Genomic DNA, 25,022 nt, shown 5'->3' with positions numbered 1-25,022 from the left:
GAGAGACTCGCAACTGGTTGCCATGCCATGACCATAGCATTTTACCAGTTACCACGTTGCTGGACCAACAAACAGAGACTCCAGGTTATTAATTCGCTGCCAACGCGGTCAAGGATGCAGCCAGCCAGTTCAACCCGCATATCCTCATATCCTCATATACGCTAATGAGTCGCGCCTACAGCTTGCGCAATTCGCTGACGCATGCCTAAGCTCTCAAAAAAAATTAAGTAAAAAGAAAATGCCACAAGTGTGATTACCATTCAGGCCAAGTGGCGTTGCCTCTGTCTGCGCATTAAGTCACCAAAGATTTACTTTCATTTGGCCACAACAGCACTTAAAGGGCCCAACTGCCACTTGACAGCTGGCGAAAGGCGGCAGGAGGCCGTTGTCTCGTGTCTACTGGTCGCTTACGCTTGCCCACTTCTGTCTGTCTCGCGAAAGTGTGAAACCGTCTTTTTTGAATTTGCTGACCAACCAGGTCGAAAAAGTTCAACTCACCGCCTGTCAACTGCAGCATTACACAGCATGAAAGAAATCATCCTTGGCCATTAACAAGAATTACCAAAATGCCAGCCGCGAAAGCCTTTTACAACAAAAAATTGCAGAACCTTAAACAAATTACTGAATCCAATTATAACTCACCGTATATATTTGTTCAGAAATGTAAAACAAAATTTGACAGACGCTTGAAAGCTAAAAGTTAATCCGTTTTATTTATATCATTGCTAGGTATAACAGAAGACTTCAAAATGAAATTTTCCATTGGTTAAAGAACTGCATTTTTTCGCAAACATTCTTCTATTATTCTTAACGAAACTTTAGTAAAAATTGCTTAACATAAAGAGCAAAGCAATGTGACTTACATTAAATTAGATAGCTCTTACTAGTTTAAGAAAATGAATATAGAAATTGTGAGACTATAACATAAATTATCTTATAATATGCACATTATACAACTCTAGTTTCTAGACATACCTAGATTATATTGCTGCACTTGGAGAATTAGAGCTTAACAGTTAATTAAACTACAGTTTAAATGCAAATTTGATCTCTCTTCGAGTGGTAATTTAAGCCTCAAGACTTAGGTATGCGCAAACATACATTTTGCAATACAATTCAGAATGCAGCGCTGACAGACAGACCCAGGCGTGAAACTAAACAAATGATCAACTGACTGACTGACTGACTGACTGACGAACGAGTCGTTCGGTTTCGTGCTCTTGCCAAATTCAAATCCAAATCGCGGCACGATCGCGCCTAAGTTGTAAGCTGAAATCGTAGCTGAGACTAAAAGCTGAGGAAACTGAAGCTGTATCTAAAGTTGTGAAGCTGTTGCTGAAGCTGGCCACGTTGGAGCTGACACGTTTGCTCGCATTTTGATTGCAATTTCTTTTCTTATTGGCCGGGGCGCGTTTTCTCGCTGACTCCATTAAAGAGTCAAATTCGTGTTGGCCATTAAAAGCCAGCGACAATGGAAAACGCAAATCAAAAGCAACGAAAAATTTTCCTCACGAAAAGCGAACCAAAAAGATGATGATGATGATGCGACCAGTAGGAAAACTCACAAGGAGAAACTTTTGATCAGCTGCTGTTAAAATAGCGACATTTTTGTCCAAACAATTTCGATTTTCAATCAGTTGTTGTTGTGGCTGCTGTTGTAGTTGAAGCTGCTGGCAGCTTGACACGAAAAAATAACAAAAAGACCCAAAACAGGGAAGTTTATGTATCTTTTCAGCGAGTCAGTCTGAGTCTGGGTCTTGTTATTTTATTTTTTTATTATTGTTGTGTCTTGGCGCATTCTCAATGCACATTCCGATAAATATTTTCACATCATGTGACAGCTTGGCAGACACACACATAATAAGCGTCTGTGTCTGTGTCTGTGCGTGTGTGCAGTAATCAAAATAAAGCAAAAGTCAAGTTGCCAATGCGTAGGTGGCTTTATTCGCTGTCTGCCTATCTCTCCCTATCTCGCTCTCGCTCACTCTCTCGCTCTCTGTCTGTCTTATCAGTAGTGTTGGCCTCTTTGCAATGTAAACAGCGCGACAAATAAGCCGCCAACAATTGGATTCGCTGTCCGACTGTCTGACCTGCAAGCTGACTGAGTGGGTGACTCAGTCTCTGACGTTAAGCGAGCATATCAGCAAAAAAAAAAAAAAAGAACAACAAAAAAAAAACAACAAAAAATTATATTTAAATTAACAAACACTTAACTGAGCAACAAAATCGCCAGTGCGTTTTTGACTTTTGTTTTTTGTTTCTTTTGGCAATGACCAATGGGGGTATTCATGCACGATTAATGCGAATACCCAGCTGTCACATTCGCAAGCTTAGCGGCTTAAGAATTATGAATGAAATTTCACTTCATCAACAAAATGAAACACGTTCTTACAGTTTTTACTGTTTTCCCATTTACTTGTTGTCAGCTTAAGTCCACCTGACACTACCTGAAAGTGATATTTGAACTGTAGAATAAAACGACGTAAAACGTCTTAAGATCCTGCTAGACTCTGACATCAAGTGAAAATCTGAAAAGTAACAGCAGTAAAAGTTTCCCAGCTAGAAAGTGAATTCTCTGCGAGCAACTTAAATCTTTGATTCCAGAAATAAAGAATCTTAAGTGTAGTTACAATTTGATACCGAAGATATCATAGTATATTGGTTTTATGCAATGTCCGTCATGCTGTCTGTCGTCTATCTATCTGTCCGTCTGATAGAGACTTAAAACTTGGAACACATGCTGGTCTTTGCCCTCGTCAGACAAGTGTAAAAATCGATATTCGCAAATCGATAAAGCCACATATCTCCCACATATCACAATTTTAAGGTTATAGTCACAAAATTTTGTTGGTTGGTTGTTGGCGATGTTCTTCAAAGATCGGCGTATGCCACAACCAACTCCACCGCCCCGAGGCCCCCACCCCTAAATGTTTTAAATGGCTATACAGTTTTTGAGTTAGAGCCGTCAAATTAGGTAGGTATGTTGCTGGTAGTTGCCTGCGCCCTTAATCGCCAATGCTGATATTTCGGAAAGTGTAAATCGATAAGCATGCATATCTCCCACAGTTTTAAAGATTGAGTGACCAAACTTGGATAACTTGGTAACTGGCTGGTTGCCTCCTCCAAGGATCGGCATATAAATTTTCAGCCCTAGAAATCTGAAATGGGCATATCTTCCATAATTTGTAAGCTAGAGTCACAAAATTTTTAAAGTACTGGTAACTCAATAAAAATTTGGATAGCCACGATTACTGTGCCTCCCCTAAACCGATACATCTGTTAGTGTAAATCGATAAGACCATATGTTTCACACAATTTGAAAGCTAGATTCACTAAATGTGGAAGGTATATTGCGTGTAACACCCCTCAAAAATCCTACCCCTGCCCACAAAAACGATAAAAGCCTAAATCTCCCGCAATTTAAGAGCTATAGTTAGCAATCTGAGAAGGTAGATTACTAAGATCGTACTCCAAAATGTATTTGACCACGCCCACACCCGCCTTCAAAATTCCCTCAATCTCCTCAATTTGATAGCTAAAGCTACTAAACTTGGAAGGAAGATTACTAGGCACCTTCTCTAATAATTATTTCGGCCACGCCCACTCCCGCCCCCAAAATTTTGAAGCTCCCATATCTCCCGTAATTTAAGAGTTACCAAACTTCGAAGGAACGTTACTAGCTTATATCTACCGCAACTTGAAAGGCAAAGGTGTCAATGTATTTCTCAGTCGGTTACGCCCGACTCTTGTTTTTTGATTTGTTTAGCTATTTGGTTGACTCACATTATGTGTTATTAATTTCTAGATAATATTGACAACACATTGAAGCTTCAAGCTTGATTACATTTTTTTTTATATATATTACGGCACTTTTAAATTGTGAAAGCTCAGCAAATTGATTCAAATTCGATGCGCTTTTCTCAAATTTAATGTGTTAAAAATACTTTCAATAAATGTCATTAGAACATTCTGGTTATTTTACGCAAAATTAAAAACGCGTCCATGACTATTTCCTATTGTGCATATATGGCTTATACGCACTGTGTTATTGATGTTATCGGCAATCACATGCCAAAATTCTCGCAATTCTCTGCTGGTTTTAGTGTTATAGATAATCGAAATGGGCAGCAAATTTTGTTGTTTCGCTCGCTACTCAGAGCAACTTTCAATAGTTTTCTAGAGCCTTAGGGCGCATGCTTAGCACTCCATCAAGTGATTTATTTAACACGCGCTCAATGTGAACAAAGGTAGGGGGGGGGGGGGGGGGGTAAGGGAAGGCAAATTGGAGACCGAGACTGAGACCGCGACCATTAAGAAGCATCAACGGCCAGCGGCGCTCAGCTGCGTCCAGCTGTTGACCCACTGCACCAGTTTTAATACGCGCCCCACCATTGCCTTTGATTTATTGTGCGAGATGCTTTTTACCTGTAGATGTATCTGTATCTGTATCTGTACCTATAGCTGTATCTGGTATCTTTAGCTGAGCTTCGAAGCTGAAGTTGATGCTCATCCGGCGCAATTTCACATGCGCTCTTTTCGAGCTACACAGCTGTGTGGATGGATAATTATGGTTGGCTGTCAGTTGCTCTAGGAATAGGAATAAAGTAAAGGGCCCCATTGCCCCGTGGGACAGTTGCTGATTTAAATTCGTGTTAGAGAGACAAAATAATTACGGCAATTGGCCAACAACAGATACAGAAACAGAAACAAAAACAAGAAACCAAAACGAAACGAAACTGACGGGCACGACGAACGTATAAGTGAGTGAGTGAGTGAGTGAGTGAATGAATGAATAAATGACTCCGACTTCGACTTCAAATTCGAATTCAACTTTAGCTGCGATTTGGTCTTGGGAACGTTCAAACCATTAAAATTCTTTTGCCTAGCTGCAAACGATGCGCCTTCAGGCCAAAAGGCCCAACTATAACTCCAGCTCTTAACTCGATTTTCAGACTCATTGCCAGGCACTGCCTAAGTAGTTGACCCACAAAATTATAATTCTTTATTTTTTTATGTTATTGGCTGCTGCATTTGTCTGTCATACGAATTTTGGTTATTATTGTTATTATAATATGTATTTGCCATTAGGCAGCCTAACAATTCTATGGCGCCAAAGTCAAAAAGACAATCAACAGCTGCCCACGTTGATGGCGGTGATTGCGAATGCGATGGCGATGCCGATGCCGATGCCGCTGCCGATGCCGTCGCACCACTCTGAACCACGCTGAGCCACAGTTGACGTTGCCAGTCAAAGTCAGTCAAGTGGCTCAGAGGCTTGGTCGTAATATTGCTTGAGATTTTTTTTTTATTTTTCTTATAATTTTTGGGGTGCTTTATATGCATGAGTATTTACAATTCGATCTGGTTTTTGAGAGTCGCCGTCGTCGCGCAGAGCAAACATTGAAATATAAAGTATACGTAGCGTGATTTGATTGAGCATTTGACACCAGGTCTGCCGAAAATGTTGATAGCTGCGATTACATATCACTTGCTATACTTACATATATTTGCAACTGTGAATAACTTTAACTGCATTTCACTGTTAATACTCTTTAATGCGTTGAGCAATACTTGAAGCACTTGGACAATCTCAACCACAAATCTATAAGATTGTGAAGTATTCGGCTACTTCTACTTATACACATAACGATATGGCTACGTTGCAGTTGATATGCATATTTACATAGTGAAACAATAAGTGTTATGTGTAATCTCTTTATATTGTAATATCTTTGTTACATCGCATAGAATATACCTTACTATAAATGGTCAAACTAACTTTTTAAAGCATTGTGCATTTTCTGGAGCTTTTATTTATGTCTAAGGGATGACTATACATACAAGTTTATACTTTTGAGAAAGATAATTCAATTACCTTTAATATCTTATAAAATAAGCAAAAGTTTCATTTAGACTGTGAAAAATTAGACTAGAAAGGATTGATAAACAAATATACGGATAGGCTAGATAATTAGAAAATTGCTCAATGTACGACTTATTAGTGATTTGAGTTTTACTACAAGCTAGTAACTCTGAGATACTATCAAATCTATAAATACATCCAATACAACAATCACGAGTGCAACCCTCGTTGGACACAAACATAATCAGTCTCTGGGTGGGTTTAGTTACTTAATCCGGCTTATTATGGACGCTCTGTTTGGTTGCCTGTTGATTTGCTGAGCTGTCTCGTCCAGTTTTATTTTTCGCTGCGATTATGTACGAGTAATTTTTGGTTTATTTAGTGGTTGTTGTCGATGTTGTTGTTGTTTCTCCAAGTTTTTGCAACATCGCACAAAATTCGTTTGGCTGCACTTCAAATGTTTCGTTGTTGGCAATTTTGTTACCATTGGCAATAGCCGGGTTTGCCGAGTGCTTATCGCTTACATATTTATAAGAAAAAATATATATATCGGGCAGACAATCGCGTTGTACTGCAACCAAATAATAATTTTCACTTAATTATCTAATGAGCGCACCGAGCAAACAAAACAAAGAGTATTAGGCTGAAATGATGATGGGGATTTGTTTTTGGAGGTTTCGGCAGTTATTTCTTTTTTGGTTGTTTATTTGATTTTGCGATCATTTGCAAACGGATTTTAAATCTCAAGTCTCCGTCAGGGGCTCTGACCCGCAGCGATGTGGACATAACTAATGATTAAATTGCAGTGAAATTTTATTGTTGTTGTTGTTTGCACAGGCTCGCATTACGTATACGCAGTGTTATATAATTTCGTTTGCCAATTGTTGGCCAGAGTTAATGAAAGACAGCCGCAGCAGCAGAAGCAGAAAAGATTTATCTGAGCTTGTATATTTGATTTGCACTCTGTGTTGGTTTATTGCAGGATGACATGCAGTCGACACCCACGCAGCAGCAGCAGCAGCAGCAGCAGCAACAACAGCAATCGCTGCAACAGCAACAGTCGCTACAGCATCTGGATCAATGCGGACTGACACAGGCGGGCCTGGAGGAGTATAATATACGCTCTTCATCCTACTACGATCAGACAACGTTCCATCATCAGAAGCAGGCCTCGTATGCACAATCCGAGGGCTATCACAGCTATGTGTCCAGCTCGGATTCAACATCGGCGACACCGTTCCTTGACAAGTGAGTAGTTGATCCATTGATAGTTATTCTTCGAGCACTTAACGATCTTGCAAAACATGTTTTTCATTTTGGCTGGCGACAATTATGAAAATCATTTGCGGCTCAGACGTACATCTACATAAAAAAAGTGATTAAATGTGATTCTTGGTAAAGTAAATAACAAACGTCTCATATGAGCCATAAAAACAACACAACAACAACACCTAAGCAAACTAGCTTAACTTTCAAGGTCTTGGCAGCAGACTCGAGTTGCTCTATTGTCATTGTTGCTGTTATCCGTAGTTGTTGCTGTTGTTTCATATATATTTTGTAGCTTGCCACCGCGACCAGCTTGAAGAGAGTTTTATGTTTTTTGTGTACTCGCTGCTGTCTCATGTCTAAAGCCATCGAAATGCGATTTTGAAGGCTAAGCTGAAATTCAAGTAATTACGGTCATACCTTTTGTCTGGAGGCCTCCGTGTAGAAGGAAACGCCAAACATGACAACCACAAAATTGTTGGATTTTTATATAGTCAACGACGCAGCACGCAATGATTTGCCATTTTATTTACTTATTTATCTTCATTTTATTTTGAACTTACCAACTATAAGTTCTTGGCATTAAACCCCTACCGCTCTCTCCCAATTGTTTATTTAGATTACGTCAGGAGGGCGATCTACTGTCCCGCCCGTCGCATAACTGGTCTGAGAATGATCTCTCTTCAATTTGCAGCAATTCGGTGGCACCATCGCCCATACCGTTACTTGCCCGCCAATGCAGCAGTCGCAGCAGCATCAGCAATATTAGCAACGCCAACGGTAACTCGCATCATGCCCAGCATCATTCCAGCGCCAGCAATCGCAGTCCCAGCAACAACAACAATAACAACAGTTCCGAGAGCACCTCATCCACAGAGACGCTCAAATGGCTCGGCTCCATGAGCGACATATCCGAGGCGAGCCATGCGACGGGCTACAGTGCCATTGCCGAGTCGGGTAAGTTTCAAATCAAGTTAAAATCAGTTGAGCCTTGAATAAAATAGAAACTCGAACTGAGAAAATCTCTTATTAGGCAAAAGTTTTAGTTTTAAAACAAATTTCAGGAAATTGATGTAATTCTAGGCGAATATTTCATGCAGAGTAATTAAAGAAAATGATTAAAGTGCTAAAAAGCCTGTTACAAATTTTATACCATGTAATATACTTTATGGTTCTTAGCACTAATTCGTTGCCTATTTGTATATATATATATATATCTATTTTAAACTTTAAATTCAGAATACTATGTATTCTCCTGACTATGTAATTAAATGTTGTCCAAAGAAATTGTAAAATTTTAACGTTTTAGCAAAGCTCTGCAATATACATTGTATATAGACATTGTGTATCAATTTTCGGTGGTTCAGCACTCATATATATAAAATATTAAAATACATGCAAAAATCAATGACATTCCTGCCATCTCTCTGATAGCTTAATTAATTAGATTAATTTCTTATCAATATTAATTGCCACGTTTAATGGTTTACGCCACCTTTAACGTTTACTTAAAATAAAAAGTCAATTCCAATCAGAGATAAGCCAGTCTATTAAACTGCCGGAATGTCCCTAATATATATTCATATCACAAACGTGTCTGACGTGAACGTGACTTTATCTACACTATTTCTATTAACTTCAACAACTTTAGAAGGCTTCTAAACTAGTTGCAGCCAGACGCGGCGATTGTCGGCCATTCACATTAAGTGGTGAGGGGGGAGGTCCGACCTTGGGTCATTGTTATTATTTTGGTTGGCTGTTTTGGCCGCACCGACCCACTTTTCGAATCAGCTGCAGCTCCTGGCTGCGCCTTTAGCCCATTAGAACGTGTTCGCCAATAAATATTTATATATTTGCTTGTTTTGCAGTTTCCTCCTCACAGCTGATTGTGCACAGCTCCAGGGTGCTGACACCCAAGCGGCATCAGAGCGAGAGCGTGCTCTATCTGCACGACAGTGAGGTGACATCGCCCCAGTCGCCAACAAAGTCGGGCAGCAGCTCCGCTGTTAACAAGCAGATCTCAGAGGATGATGTGCAGCAGCAGCAGCAGCAGCAGCCGTTGCGCGTCCAGCATCGCCACAGTCCCAGCTATCCGCCGGTGCACACGTCAATGGCGCTGCAACGCTTCCAGCAGCAGCAGCCACAAAACTACAAGCTGACAGCACAAAGTTCCTTGCCCGAGCTGGAATCACCGCTAACGCAGGAGACACGCTCACTGCTCGGTCAGTCGCAATCCACGGGAGATCTGCAGCAGCAGCCACAGCAGCCACAGTCACAGCTGCATCGTCCTGCACAGCAGCACAAGTCGAGCATATCGGTGACCATATCCAGCAGTGAGGCAGTCGTCACAATTGCACCACAGCCGCCGCCCAGCAAGCCGCTGCTCAGCAAACTGGAACTCCTCAGCTGCAGTGCACCCAACGTGGCCAGCAGCAGTGCGGATCACTCGCCGCCTTTGTCAGTGCTTGGCAATAATGATTCCTATCGCAGCAATCATCGCTTATTCCCTGTAAGCACCTACACGGAGCCAGTGCACAGCAACACCTCGCAGTACGTGCAACATCCCAAACCGCAGTTCAGTGCCAATCTGCACAAGTCCGCCAAGTGAGTAATCTCAATAAAAATAGCTCTCTAAGATTAACACTTATCGTTATCTGATATAGATATGGCAATTGAGATAAAATATCAAATATAACTAGTCGAATTAACTAGCTAAGTAGATGAATAATAATATATATTTGCGAGTAACTTCATTGCTAAAAATAACTACAGGTTAATCTTCGAATATGTAAACTAAAAACTTGAATCTTAAAACTTAAATCCAGTTAGAAATGTTGCACTGCAACCGTGAACAGAAATAATTTACAGATACGTAACAGATTTATACATTTTTTATTTTAAACATTTAGTATATAAAATAATACTTTTTTAAAAAGCTGTCAAAGTGCATCAGTAAAGCAGCAGTTGTTGCTGTGTCCTCTTTTTATATGTTATATCCACTAATTCTTAAAATCAACTAATCTGGTTCCCAAACTCTTGCAGACTACCTGTGATAACGCCTGCTGGTGCTGCAGTGCAGCCCGCCTGGCATTCGGTGGCGGATCGCATTAATGACTTTGAGCGCAGTCAAGTGGCTGAGTCGCCGAAGTTTTCCTATCTGGAGCCCAGCAAGACACATCGCTTGTCCAATCCGGCGCTGAAGGCGTTGCAGAAGAACGCCGTGCAGTCCTACGTGGAGCGACAACAGCAGCAGGCGCACAAGGAGGAACAGCAGCTGTTGCGCTCCCAATCCCATTCGCACTCATATCAGGCACTACACGTCGATCGCAAATCGCTGCCAAACAATCTGAGTCCACTGCTGGTGGGCATACCCAGTTCGGCGAGTAGCGTTGGCTCCAGCTCCGGATGTAGTTCACCAACGCCTCCACCGCCGCCGCCACGCTCCCGCTCGCTGCTGCCCAATGTGCTGCGACGCTCCAGCTCCGCCTCGGACTACGCCGACTTTCGCGAACAGCATCAGCTGCAGCAGCAGCAGCATCCTTCTCAGCAGCTGCAATCGAAGCCGCCCAGCATACGCAATATAAGCAGCGCCGAGAAGATTTCGTTTAATGATTGCGGAATGCCGCCGCCACCGCCACCGCCACGTGGTCGTCTAGCCATGACACCGAGACGCACCTCTTCCGCCACGGAGTATGCGCCCATGCGGGAGAAGCTGCTGCTGCAGCAGGCAGCAGCCCTGGCACATCAGCAACATCATCCGCAGCAGCATCGCAATGTGCAACTCTATCAGCAGCAGCCAGTCCAGGCACCGGAGCGTCCGCCCAAGCATCCGCATTTGCGTGTTCCGTCGCCAGATTTACCGCCGCCGCCGCAGGGCGTTGAACTGGACAGCAGTTACACCTTCGATGAGCCCCTGCCACCGCCGCCGCCGCCGGAAGTGCTGCAGCCACGTGCACCACCATCGCCCAATAGACGCAACAGCTTTGCGGGCGCGTCTACTCGCCGGTCTGCCTACGCTGTGACAGCTTCTACGCCAACGCTGGCGCCGAAGGTGCCGCCACAGGTACCCAAAAAGCCAACCATCTTGCGGCAGGTGTGTGCTTAACCTTAGCATTTAATTTTGTAATATTTGTGTGCATCTTCTTATTATGTTGAATCGGAATTGCATGTGTTTTGATTAATAGAATGCTTTTGATTCTAATCGCTAGCCTTGTGAGAGCATAGAAACTCTCTGATTCACGATATCATATATAAAGAAATTTATATAAATAAGCATATTATTGATTAGCATTGATAAGGAGTCGTCTTGTCTGTTTCTTTGCATGCTCACTTTTTTTCCCCCAGTTAAGTTAAAATCTCATTAGGTACACTTATTGAATTGCATCTTCCGTTTAGGCCCAACGATTTGATATACCACACATGGATGGGCTTCTGCAGTCAATAGTGAATTAGATAAGATACCGGCCTGGTAGGGTATACAATCTTTGGCATGCCAAGGATAGCTTTTCTTTCGTGTTTTACTATAGCACTTACATAATCTTCTTTTTCGTCGCACAGCTGCCCCACAAACCGGCGCTATCTAATGGCGCCGTCAAGCCCACGAATCTGCCCACTAACAGCCGCAAGCGTCCGCATAATCCGCCGCCCATCCTGGAGAGCGTTACCAGCGTTGTGCCGCCGCCGCTGATGCCACGCGCTCGACCCACGCTCGCTGACAGCGTTATAGCCAACAATCTGGAGAGCAATCAGCAGAAGCGGTGAGTGCAGCGTACAATTTGTGCATCAATCATACGCCCCGTTAAGCAGCTGCGATTTTTTATTTATTTTTTATTATGCTGCTTTTATATTATAAACTTGCAAATTTATGATTCAATTCGCAAGCGTAAAATTGGCTATGATTTAGTTTGAGTGAGGCGTGAAATTTAGTGGCAAATTTTGTCTAAAATACAGCTTAATACTTGGAAATTATCGTTGAGATATGAGAACGTTGGAATTGAATCTTAGACTTTATTTGAATTTGGGTTACATTTTGAGAAATTAACATATCAATTATGTAAATATCGTCGAGCTGTAGATTTTATTGTTGAAAGTACTTAATTAAAGGCGCCTTTCTTAAACTCATCATATTTATCTGACAGGTTGTATGAGCTCCAGTCTCTGAAATATATGAAAAATGTTTATAATTAGCGAGTAGCCATATGTCTAAGATATTACTTTTAAAGCTCAAAGCTTGTCCCCCATCCCTCTCTCACTATTCCTCCCCCCCTCACTCGACTACTCAGTCTCTCTCGCTCTATATCTTTATCGCTATAGTTTTTTGTATGCTCCATTTCTCTAGTGTTTAATAAGTTAAAGTTTGCTATTCCAAAGTACTAACATTAGCTAATGTCATTCACTCTTGAAATTTAAAAACTCTTATTTAGAAACTATTTTATAACACGCAGTTCAGTTAATTTAATCCATTAACAAACGAATCCAATGGTATTTAAAATTACTTTGCTCGCATTCCACCTTGAAATTAGCTAAGAAATATATATTTTTGGCAACAGATGGATTAAAGCCAAATCGCTTTAGCTGTAGCCATGACGCGCCTGACTCACAATTGCCGCTTTGTTCTTGACCTTATCGAATCCAATTAACTTTGAATGCGGTGCGTGGCACAGTAGCCGCACTGCAAGCACCACTGAGCACTGAGCCGCAGCACCGCTGAGCACTGAGCACTGAGCACCACTGTTGGCTAATAAGCCGCTTCCTTTGGGGCAACTGCTGGCCGTCAATCAGCTGTCGCCTAATGCTTGCTGAGCAGCTGTGCCTTGCGCCTAATTGGATTATGAAACACACACATACACTCACACACACACACACACACTGCACAACATAAATCAAGCAAATCAAGCGTATCAAGCAAATCGAGTGTGGACTGCGAACTTTCGCTTTTAAGGTGGCCATTGTGGGTGACCCAATATACAAGTCAACCAATATATTGTACCCCAAAACCCAATCACCAAATCACTGATCGCCAATTGGCGCGGGCGCACCTGAGCAACCAACAACAATGACGACAACAGCAAACAAGAAAGAACAGCTAGCTTAAAGCACACCGAATGTTGCATACCCTTTCAAACGGATTGCACTTGCGCATACCTAAGTCAAGTTTAACTAGTAATTTGGCTTGGATAATTTTAGTAAGCAGCCGTAGCCATATGCGAATTGTGGCAAGCTTTTACATGTGAGCAAATAAACGCCTTTGTTCTAATTATTATGCAGAGCTTTTCATTACTCAACACATGCGCATTAGTTATCAATGATAAAGGAATTCATAATAGAGTCAAGTTTTCGAGCGATAGTTTTATGGCTTTTATAACATAAAACTACACCTCTAAGATGACTCGATAAATACGTTACATAGTTTATGACAAAATTAGGCTTGCCACCACTGCGTTGCACGGCAAGTGTATTCAAAATGTGTCAACAATTTTGTATGTTTTATTTTGCGGCTCCTGTGGCGTGGGTTTTTTGTTATTCTTTGTTCTTGATTGTGGGGTAAAAGCAAAGCGAATTGAAATCGTAAACCTAAACGCAATCCAAATCGAAGTTGAAATTGATCTTAAAGGGGCAGCCCAAATACAAAAGGTTTATTCTACTGCTCAGCGTAGCTCTGACATTGATAGATGAACGCTGGTTTGGTTCATTAGCGCGAGCATAGTTTTTGCACCCACTGTTTGAGAGGCTGGGTGCGGGCATTAGATAACCAGCCAGCAGTTCAACTTCCAAGTGGAGCAACAGCTCGTTTGTTGCTGCGGCTGCTGTTGTTGCTGTGGCATGCTCAATAATTTCTGTGGCCTGTCATGTTTTTGTTGCTGTTGTTGTGTCTCTGACACCGCTGCAGACCTTTGCGGCACGATTTGTTGCAGCACATCCAGCACGAGACAAATATTGACACAATTTGTGGCAAGTTTTTGTCTTGGGGCTTGTCTCTCTCCCGTATCGCGGGTTCAAATGCCGTTCAACCGTTCAAACATGCCTCATTTGCATTTTGAAAGTTTTTTGGGTCTGCCTGTCGTCCCCGTGCAGAAATTAGAGCAAAGGGCAAGCAGCATTTCATCGCATTAATTTTGCTGCCACCACCTGTACTCAAATACACTCACAGAGTGAGAGAGTGTGAGAGAGAGAGTGAGAGAGGGGAGACAACAAACTACAGTCGAGCTTCTTTAAATCATACGAACCCCAGTTGTCACAAAATATAACCTTATTCTTACTTATTTCTCTGTTTTCATATAGTAAATTATCTCTCAGTTTTGAAACTTTTATATTCCATATTGCCCGAGCTTCCAATACTTTATTCTTGGCAAACCTAAATAGCCAACTAATAAATTGGTATAAATTAAATTAAATCAATACACAATATCACAATGAAATTATAAGTACACTAAATTGGAATAAAAGTAGGTCAGCTTAATTCGACTTATTTAAAAATTCATCTTATGGAAATTACATTGAATTTAATCATTTATCGATATTGCCACACAATTTCGAGGTGCCAAAGCCATTGACTTCGCGGGAAGGTTCGGGCTAGTGAAGTTTGACTGTAATCACAGAATGGCCTGACAGCCAGTATTTTTGGCTCGCTTTTGCGGTCATTAATTGGCCAACACCTACGGCTACTGTCAGTTTGGGGCTGAGGTGTGTCACACTCTGTGTTTTTTTTTTTGGGGCCATGTGTTCTCGACAGGCGCTAATTATCGCCTCTGCACAGCCGGCGGCGGCCTGTGGCCCAGGCGCAAAACTATTTGAATTAATTTGCCCAGGCAATTTGGCCACAAACCTCTAAAGCCTCTTAGCCGGTTCAGCGCCATTCAACTAAACCAGCTGACCAGCTAACCAACTAGCGTATTATTTTCAAATTAACTGCCAGCTCGATTGCGCACACGCGGCGTATGTGAAATAAATCACTCATGCGCCGCATTGCGCCTGCGCGGCTTTGCAGACAAAATAACTTCAGACAATTCAATTTGCGAGACAGTCGCGACAGACGCAAACTTGATGCAGTCACCATGATTACCACCAGCCAACAATAATGTAACCAAATAACAAAACACAACCAACAACAATGAAAACGACGCCGTCGCCGTCGCCGTTGCTGCATCGTGAGCAACATCTAACAAAGTGCTTGCCATAATTTTTGGCGCTATCGCCGGCTAAATATCGACAGCAATGATCGATTGAACTTTGCCTCAGAATATTGCGCAAATTTCGCACACACACACAAGAGGCGATTGCATTTAATGCAACATTTTTTTTATGGTCAACGCCAAGTTTATCTGATTTTAGTAATGCCTGATTTGTTTTTGTGTTGTCTTCGCCTTCTGATTTGTGTTCACTGTCATGGCATACGCAATTGTTTTTGCTCTTTTTGATTATTTGATTTTATACGTTAATTGGGTAAGTGAGATTATTAGCGAATCTAGTGATATACTAATGGCGTTAGAGTTTCGTAAATTCTTAATCTACATATGTAAAGTGCATAAATTATATATCTGAGCAGACTTCTTCGTATACAACCTTTAAGGGTCTTTCTGCAGTGTCAAAATATTTGATTTATAAAAATATTGCATAATTATACGCGCCAGAAATAAAATAATATGCGCGCCTTAAAGTATGCTTCAAAATGTTTAACATTGCTGAGACTACGTACAATGAGTAATTTGTTTGGCGATTCGTGTTTACAATCTGTATCAAATAATAATAAATACGTTCCGATTAATAAGTGACCAACAGTCCCACTTTCAGTTTGTGCAGTCATCGAACCTCAGGTAGATAAGGCTAAATAAAAAAAATGTATGGCAAGTGATATTAATAAAAACAACTTATTAAATGGGAATAATATAATAAATATTATACAAATATAATAACAAAGTTAAAAAATAAATAATGAATAAGCAACTTAATGAGCGGAATTAAAAACAATATATATATATGATTAATTATAATAGAAACATATACCAATTAAATAGCCACATTGAGTTCCTTCCGCTTATTAACCACTTATTTTCGTGCAGTGCAACTCACTCAATCACTTTAGCGCTGTTCTCAGCTCAATTGAGATCACTCAAATGCTGTTCATACCTGAGAGAGCGACCGAGAGAGCCAAACAACGACAAACAAAACTCAAAGCTGCTGTTGGCTGGCTACCAATACACTCTTACTTTTTGTGGTTCTGTCTGAGCCGCTGCCGACTCTTGCTACGCTTGCGCACGCTCTCATTTGCGCGCTCTTTCTCTCGCTCTCTCTCTCTCATTGCTGTGCTTGCCGGCAGCTCCATTGTGGTTCGCCGCTGTCTGCCTGTGTCTGTTTGTGGCCGCAACTTCAAACGAGTGAAAACCGCTGACGCGTGCAGACGTACGCGCAGCTTTATAGCGTTGACGACAACGACAACGTCGCGTGTGCAAATAAATTCTCCTACACCCCTACACGCCCCCCACGCAGCAACCCGCATTTGAAGATCGAACCGCAATGCAAACGTATTTGTCATAGGCAAAAAACATGTTCAACTTTCGCCTCTTTTACATACGTGTAAATCAATTGAAATTGTCGCGCACTTTAAAAGTATAATTCACGCCCACCGCACACTGCCCGCACCCCAAATCATACAGTCATAAAGTGCAAACCCCTTAAAAAGGAAAAAAAGTGTTGTCCAATGTGAACAAGGAAGTTCGGCGCCAGGTTCAAATGTTATGCCAACAAACCGCACACCAAAAATTGCATTTAATTTGCACAAATAACGACAGTGAATTACAGTAAAAAATAAAGACCAATAACAACAACAACTACAAGCAGTGTAAAAGAAGAAGAAGAAGAAGCAGGCAACACGTTTTTGTTGTTGTTATTGTTGTGATTTGTAAGCCTTTGTTGTTGTCGCTCAAATTGGATTTCACAATTGTGGATACCGTGCATCAGCTGAAAATGGTTTTCGGCGGCAGATTTCGCATTAGAAGGTAAACGATATGATAAAATCATAAGAGATGTTCAAACTATTCGTAATTAACAATAAATTAAGTTTTTTAAACCAGGAAATTCTATTCAGAAAAAAATTAAATTATTAAAACTGGGCGCAGTGAAAACAGACAGTCTCTAATAAGCATAAGCGACAGTTTCTCAAGATATTATATATATATGTGTGTGTGTGAGTGTGTGTGTGTAAAGTAGTAATTGCACCAGTTTAGCATCCATGTGTGTGAGTGTGTGTTGCTTGTCTGTCGTCTAACTTCAGTGTAACCATATTCAGCGTGCTCAAAGCCTAGGCTCCAGACTCGCTAATGACGACAGTTGGCTCCGGTTAACACACACACACACACACACACACACACACATCCACTCAAACAGCTGCTAATAACTGTTCACAGCTGTTGGTCTGTCGTACAAACTGATCTTTAACACAGCAGCAGCAGCAGCCGCTCTTGTTGCATGACAGTTTATATAGCCTGCACTCTAACTGCTTCCAATTCCCAATTCTCATTTCCATTGTAGGCGGCAGGTGCAAAATGAACTGGAATAAAAGATAACTTCGCGTCACGTTTCCTGCCTGACAACCGAAATGGCAGCGTGTAACAAAAAAACCTTATTTTCTGTCTTTCTTTCATGCCTTTTTTGCGAGCATTTTGTGGAGACACGCGCCGACAATGCAAATGAATACCCTTAAAATTCGCAGTGATCTGCTGACTCGCCAGACAGTTGGATATATATGTATATATACACATATGTGTATATTTGCACATATGTGTGTGTATTTGCCTGCTCTCTATAATTTCACTTTATCAACTGTGCAGATCTTATCGATTTTGTTTTTGTTTGCCATTTAACAATGGTTGCCTTTGTTTAGGGGCCATCAACTGGCTGAAACCGGTTCTAGCCACAAACAGCCCTGTCTGTCACCCTTGGCTACGTCATCATCAGCGACACACCCCTAACCTCACCCTCAGAGGAGTTAACACAAATCACCCTCGTGCCATGTATAATACATGTTAAGAACCTGCCATTAAAACTATTTGATGAGCTGGAAAACTGGTTGGGCTTAGCTAAACAGACAAAAGCTGAGTGCTATGACAAATGCAATAATTTGTCTATTTCAAATATTTCCCTTTAGTGGAACAGACGTTTATTAGAACAGACGCAATTCACATTCAGTTTGAAACTCAATAAATTGTTTAACTAAACAAGTTGTATTTAAGCCAGCAAAGTCACATCTCAATTAGTCTTACCCTACTTTAAATATAACGCTTGCGGTTTGTCAGCTAATGTATCTCACTCCCTCCACATGTATATTTCTAGACTTCAAAGCGAATAAATTTGTTTGCGTTTACAAAAAAACGTCGCTGGCCGAATTTTTATTTTTTTTGTTGTATTTGTGTTTTTCTTTTATTAAGGCTTTGCACGAATTTCGACATAAATGAAATGAACGAATGAGCAAAAGAATTTGCCAGTTATGGAGAAATGTTAACGAACCACAAATTTCATTCGCAGCATAAACAAATAATCAATAAGAACCAAAAAACAAAGAATAAAGAATGAAATAGTATTTATGCAAATCACCGAATATTGTGTACTCTTGCGTGCTGACTTTTAATATATGTAGTAGTTTAGTCTTATCTTTGATTTTGGTCAAGTTTTGTAAAATCTGTAAAAATATCCGCGAAAGTAAGTTTAGTTATCATCATCAATTAAAGCATATAAATCAAGTTAAATTTCGAAACATTCGGTATACATAAAAGTAAACTGATTCTGTTTCTTTTGACCTTAGAGCTAACAGTATACCCAACGCAAGTGTATAAAGTTTACAACATCGAAGAGCACTTAAAAAATTAAAGTTGGAAAATTCTGTGCTATATAAAAATCAGTTTTGTGGCACTAGAATTTTGGTTTACGAGCAGTTGTATCTGGAACAGAAATTGCTCTAACCTTCGGCCGGAAACTATTTGAAATTGATTTGTGCCTAGGGCTTACAATGTTTATTATTATTGTAGCAGGCACTAAACAAATCAAACAATAAACGTTTATTGTGCCCACAAACGTTTTTCATTGCCAATCAATTCGATGTGGAAAATGTATAATAGGGATGACATTCAGGGCCAAAAGCCCAATCCGCTATTACAGGTTTACGAAATGCGGGAAAGATCGACGCCAAATGATGAGAGTTTCAATTAGCGCCTTTTGCTGCTGCTGCTCTAAATAAAATTGATTGTTCTTTGTGTTAAATGTCGATATGTGCATCTGTTTTGAGATATGGCAAATTATTGAAATGTTTAAACGGGTTTTTCCTATTCTACTTTGTGTTGATTTTCGCGTGCTTCTTGCTTTTGGGTTATTTTTGTGGCATGCCAAAATAACATTGAACACTTGAACAAATACCAAATTAACATGCATTTCAATTGCTATACAGCAGCAGCAGCCAACAATAAACTACAATATTTTTTTAATATGCTGTCGACACGCGGCAATAATTCAGTCTTAATTAAAATGTATAAAAATTCCATTTCTTTAATCAACGCTGACAAGTTGACAATTGAAACGCTTCATTTAAATATGTACACTTAAACGTTTTATTTACTACAAGTAAATTTAACATAAATAATTTCATTGAATTTTTACGGAAATATTGCAGTATATAATTAAAAACTGACTGCAGGTTCAGTGTGAAATAAATGTACATAATTAATAATCAATTAAAATGAGCGAATGGGTTTTTTCCATCACATATTTCGGCCAAGCTTACTGATAAAATAAAAATATTGCAAATATTTTTATCACCAATTTTAATTTTGAATTTTTAATGAGTTTCATGTTATCGCTTAGAGTTTCTTATAAGTTTAAATGTATATCGAGTACAGTTTTACTTCCTAATAACTGACTATTTCCCTTAGTGTATCTATTACACGCTGTTAACAGACAGGGTTCATTAGACTGCCCGAAATGTTATCGGGAATTTTTTAAACATGCCCCTTGCTGATCGCAGCATTTTGCTGCTGCTGCTGCTGTTGTTCGACCTCTGTTTTATTGCTGTTTCAATTCATCAATCAATCAATAGGCTTGCTTTTGTTATTGTGCCAGTTCTGTATTATGATAATTAGCTGAGAGCGTCATAAAATCAACAAACAAAAAACGTGAAACTGCTCAGCATGCTGTCGACCAATAGGTTAGTGCTACTAATGAGCGGATGCCCCAGCCCGACTTGCCACCACCTCGCCACGCAATCAATTGCCTAGTTTGCTTGGTGTAGTACGTGTTAAGTTCTGAGTTATCCATTGTCAACTGTGACTGTTTGGTCGCACACGATACATGCAAATGGAGCCAAAGGTCTGCATTATCGCTGGCACCCGCACTGGGGAAGCTCGAGAGCCCCACACAGGTGAAACCCCCAGTTTAGCCAAGCTGAACTCCAAAGCGCCGTTCACTGGTTTAGCATAGCACAGAACAAAAGCAACCCACATACTTTGCACAGTTGTTCCTACTCTATATATCATTGCAATCCAATTGTAATTTGTTTTTTGTGCTATATACCACTATTTACGTTGTTACTTTCCCAACTTTATCTGAAAGTGAACGGCGAACAGTGCTCGTTACTCAGCCAACAGCCAGATAGATACGACAGACGGACAGTCAGTCAGACAGACAGACAGAACGGGAGACAGGCAGTCAGCGAACCATCAAGTCTCGCACTCTGAATATCTCTCTGTACAATAGCTCAGGGAATACGCGGGCATTATTCATGCATATTCTAAAACAAAAAGTCAAATGATGTTAAATGAGTGCAGCGACAATACAAAAGCATTTCAGAACGTCGCTTTCACAAGTGACTAAGGAATACACTACAAAAGCTGTTGTTCAACAATAAAAGATGGCAAACTTTTCAAAATTTTTTTGTGAACTTTTCAAAATGAATTCTTTAAATATTTTATTAATTTGCTCATCTTTCTTAGAATCAAGTAAAAATTGGTTATTTTTCATACTGCAAAGTTTTCTTTGGCAAATTTGATTAGCAAATATCTGATTTTGAGAGATTTCACTTCAGAATACAAAGAAAAATTCACAATACTTCTAATTCCACATAGATTTTATAGATACCATTAGTTTTGTATTTTATGAACCTACAATAATCTCGCAAATTTAAAAAAAAAATCATTAAATTGTTAACAAATTGTTGAAACTGTAAAAGCCTAATAAACATAAACTGTCTGCCGTTTATAGCTCCATCTCCATACGCCTACAAGCATTTTACACGAAGCTGTTTAAATGCTAAACAGTCATAGCGAAAACGAGACAACTGCTCAAATTTACATTTGATTTAAAATCCTGAGACTTTCCTTGTACTTGTCTTGTACTTATTCAAAGACAAATATATGCATAGTGATAACTGTGCAACATATGGCTCCACATAGCTTATGTGCTTGAGGCTTCTTGGTGTGGTTGTAGATTGTAATTACAACAACGGTTTACATTCTACAGAATTATGTGTAGATAAAGTTGCGGGCCCAAGTCATGGCCTCTAGCAGCAACACCAGCACCAACAGCAACTCCAACAGCAGCAGCGGCAAGTTCAAGTCGAGCGGGCTGACAAAGTACCGCAAAAGTTAAACAAATGTAGCAACAAGTCGAGAAGCGACAAAAAAATAACAGAAAGAGGAAACAAAAGGTGCAGTTCAAGCAGAAGAAGTAGCTAAAGCTATAACTGAAGCTGAAGCAACAGGTGCGTGCACAGAACATTTGAACTGTGGGTCGGCCGAGGGATGGCTTCTTGCGACAAAAACACTAAGACTATTTTAGAGTTTATGGGCAGACTTTTGCGTTATTTAGCTAATGGCTCGTACATGGTCAAGTGACAAGGTCATCTCATCTGAAAACGAGAATCTTTTGAGGCAAATGGCATATACATACCACATACCACACACCAAATTCAATTAGCTGCTGCAAAATTAATGAAGAAACGAAGCTAAACGCTCCAGTAACCTCTGGCAATGGCGCGCAACTTCCTTTCAGCGGGGCGGCCCCTCGCCTCACCCTGCTTCGGAGTTGTGCACGAGCCACGCAAATCATTAAGAAATCTGAAAAACAGAAAATTTCACAAATTAACTTTATAACACGAAAATTTCTCGCACGAGCAATAACAATATACAAAAAAAAAACGAAAAACCAAAAACGAAAAAATACGCTACTGCGGGCCCAGCATAGCGCAGACGCTGCACACATACATTTACAAATGCACATACATAAATTAATAATTATGAGCTGAAAAGTGGCCAAAAGGTAAATAAGTTTGGCTTCCTGTTTGGCTCAGACCCGCTACTGGAAACAACACATAAATCGATCGCATCGGAGGCATCTGCCTGCGCTCTGACTGCCTCTGTATCTGTGCTTGAGTTTGGATTTTGGGTTTGGGCCTTGTCTTGTGCCAAGCACGAAAATTGCTTTGACATAAAAACAAAATATATACCAACAAATTACAAGTAACAAAAAAACGACAAGGCTTTTTAGTGGGTCAGACGCGTCATGACGTACCCAGAGAGACAGTAAATGAAAACCCTCGGCCAGCCAGCCCACCCAGCTGATAAAAATCAAAACATGCGCAAAAAACGACCCAAAAAACAAGCAAAAACCCAAATTAAAATCGGAGCAGCACTTGGCTAAGACTGCTATACGGCTATAACTGGGTTTCCCGGCACAAGCGCATGTTTAAATTGTTTGCCTAATTTACTTCTCTTTTGTTGGTTTCTTTTTTTGTTTTTGTCCAAAATGTAATGCAATTAACATTTATATACATATATAGTACAGCATGTTTGGCGATTTAAACGCAACAATTTCACAGTAGCCTGGGAAGGTTTTATTGCTGTTGTTGTTGGTTTTTGTTGCTTTTGAGCAATGGTAGTGCTCATGAAATATATAATTGAGTGGGGCTTCCATTAGCATTGGGCAACACTTGGCTTAGTTGGCGTCGCTGTGAAGATCAGCAAAAGTGATTTGGCTTATGCATTTATCTAAGGCGATTTCATTGCTCGAGCTCTTTTGCAAAATAACTGCAAACTTTTCACATACTATTTGATACCTTTACATTAACGAATCTTATGTAACTAATTAACAAAATTAAAGTTATATAACTTTGGTGTTTTTAAGCTTAGAAGAAGCGTACTTACTTAGATTCAGGAATCTTATCGAATATAAATTACTAGAAAATTATACACATACCCAAAATTGCAACCGCTTATCCAACAAAGACCCTAGGTTTATATAAATCTGTAGTAATTTAAAATTTTGTTGTTTTATAGCTAAGATTAGGTCACAAAAAATGCAATTTTAATATGCTAGAGGGTTTTAATTTAATTTGAGCCCTGGGTTTTTATTGTGGTTGCCATTACCAACGCAAATAACTTGAATTCATGCAATGTTTTATGTTTGTACTTTGGGTATTCGTCATTTGTTGTTTTTGGTCACGATATTTTTGCATGTCCGCTGGAGACGCTTTGGCTATGGCCAAAGCTAATGACCAAGTCGATAACCGCAGCACAACGGCAAATGGCAAACGGCAATCGGCAATCGGCAGTCGGGCGTGGCAGACAAGATTTAAAGGCGACACTCTGACGACTGACTGTCAATGAACTTGGACTTTTTGCTCACTGAGGCTCAGTACTGCTCGGTGCGACGTGCCTGCAATTATTCTTGGGACAGAACCCAAAGGCACCAAAGTATTTTTCTTCTTTTTCCTTGTTTTTTATTGTTGTTGTTTTGTTTTGTTTTTTTTTTTTGCATAAATTGGTATCTGACAAAACTGCGTTGCGCAATGTGTGTGTTGTTTTCTGAATATATTGAAATGAAACATTTTATGTGGTCTACGTGAGCCGCTGAGAACAAGTCCGAAATATTGGGCCGTAAAGTGCCGTTAGGCGCTGAGCTCTCAGCTGAGTGGAAATTCAATTAGTGACACCCACGAAAGATGCCAAGTTCTGCGGCACTTAATGGACTTCGGTAATCATTACAAAAGCACCTCACACATACACACAAATACACACAGTCTCACACTCATATACTCGCTCATAAAATTTAAAAAGCAATTTCATTTTATTACGAGTATGGAACACAAATTGACACCAAAGAAAAAAATATATAAAACACGATTGCTTCCATTCCGAGTCAATTTCGAGCCTGGGAAACACAAAGAGTGTCAAATTTTATTTTGATTTTGTGACAATTGCTCGTCTATTTTGAAAGTCATTAATTGTGAGCTGACTTTGAAAATATTTTTGGAGTTTACAGAAATGTGTCTCATTGCCCGTCGTTGTGCATATAAAAAAGATAGTGGAAACATACATACATATCTATAAACACATTTGTGTGTGTATATTTATTTACTCGCACAAAGTCTGCTGCATTATGCATACTAAATGCTTTCACTTTCATTTTCATCAGACAATGGGCAGGCAGGCAGGCAAAGTGGCAGCAGATGCCACAGTTTTGTATCGGCAACCAATTGAGGACTAATGTTCCTGATCAAATGCTGAGACACATTATGGAAATAAATATACTCAACAATCAAAAGGCAAGAAATCGGTATATAGTAATCTCAAGCAAAATAGGGCTTTTTTAAACTTTGTCTGTCTTACGCCAAAGCGTCTTTAGCACTCGCTAAATGAATTGAAACTTAGTTCAAGTATTATTACTATTTGTTTAACTAGTACTTGATTTTAGAGAAATTTGTGTGAAAAATACTATTTTCAAGCTTATAATTATTATTATTCGGGAGGCCTCATGCATTGCGACCTAATTAGATCTTAAAAACTCTACTTGTTTAATGTAATGTCTCTTTATGTAGTATAATCTTATACCAAGGCGTACTTGAAACTATAAAAAT

The 25,022-nt window shown here is 40.1% G+C and overlaps 1 protein-coding gene and 1 long non-coding RNA gene across 4 annotated transcripts in view; one reads left to right on the top strand and one right to left on the bottom strand.

Moving 5' to 3' along the window:
- The window catches only part of LOC6561011 (protein Shroom), a 48,560-nt gene that overhangs the window by 6,944 nt on the left and 16,594 nt on the right, over positions 1 to 25,022 (top strand). The window contains exons 2-6 of one of the 3 annotated variants that reach the window (XM_001987790.3): positions 6,846 to 7,111; positions 7,749 to 8,086; positions 8,998 to 9,733; positions 10,172 to 11,222; positions 11,687 to 11,886. In XM_001987790.3, the coding sequence (XP_001987826.2) occupies positions 6,846 to 7,111; positions 7,749 to 8,086; positions 8,998 to 9,733; positions 10,172 to 11,222; positions 11,687 to 11,886 (2,591 nt within the window). Of the gene's footprint in view, positions 1 to 6,845; positions 7,112 to 7,748; positions 8,087 to 8,997; positions 9,734 to 10,171; positions 11,223 to 11,686; positions 11,887 to 16,497; positions 17,125 to 24,092; positions 24,140 to 25,022 lie in introns of those variants that run through there. The other 2 variants (XM_001987789.3, XM_032735012.2) reach the window with 2 other exon arrangements.
- Positions 12,123 to 12,820, bottom strand: LOC116805074. The gene is made up of 2 exons (XR_004365007.1): positions 12,730 to 12,820; positions 12,123 to 12,286 (listed from the first exon to the last, which is right to left on the bottom strand). It is a non-coding gene; the product is annotated as an uncharacterized LOC116805074 (long non-coding RNA).

Source organism: Drosophila grimshawi, unplaced genomic scaffold, assembly GCF_018153295.1.
Source record: "Drosophila grimshawi isolate 15287-2541.00 unplaced genomic scaffold, ASM1815329v1 contig_184, whole genome shotgun sequence".
Classification (NCBI taxonomy): domain Eukaryota; kingdom Metazoa; phylum Arthropoda; class Insecta; order Diptera; family Drosophilidae; genus Drosophila; species Drosophila grimshawi.
This window is presented reverse-complemented; position numbering and strand designations above follow the sequence as displayed.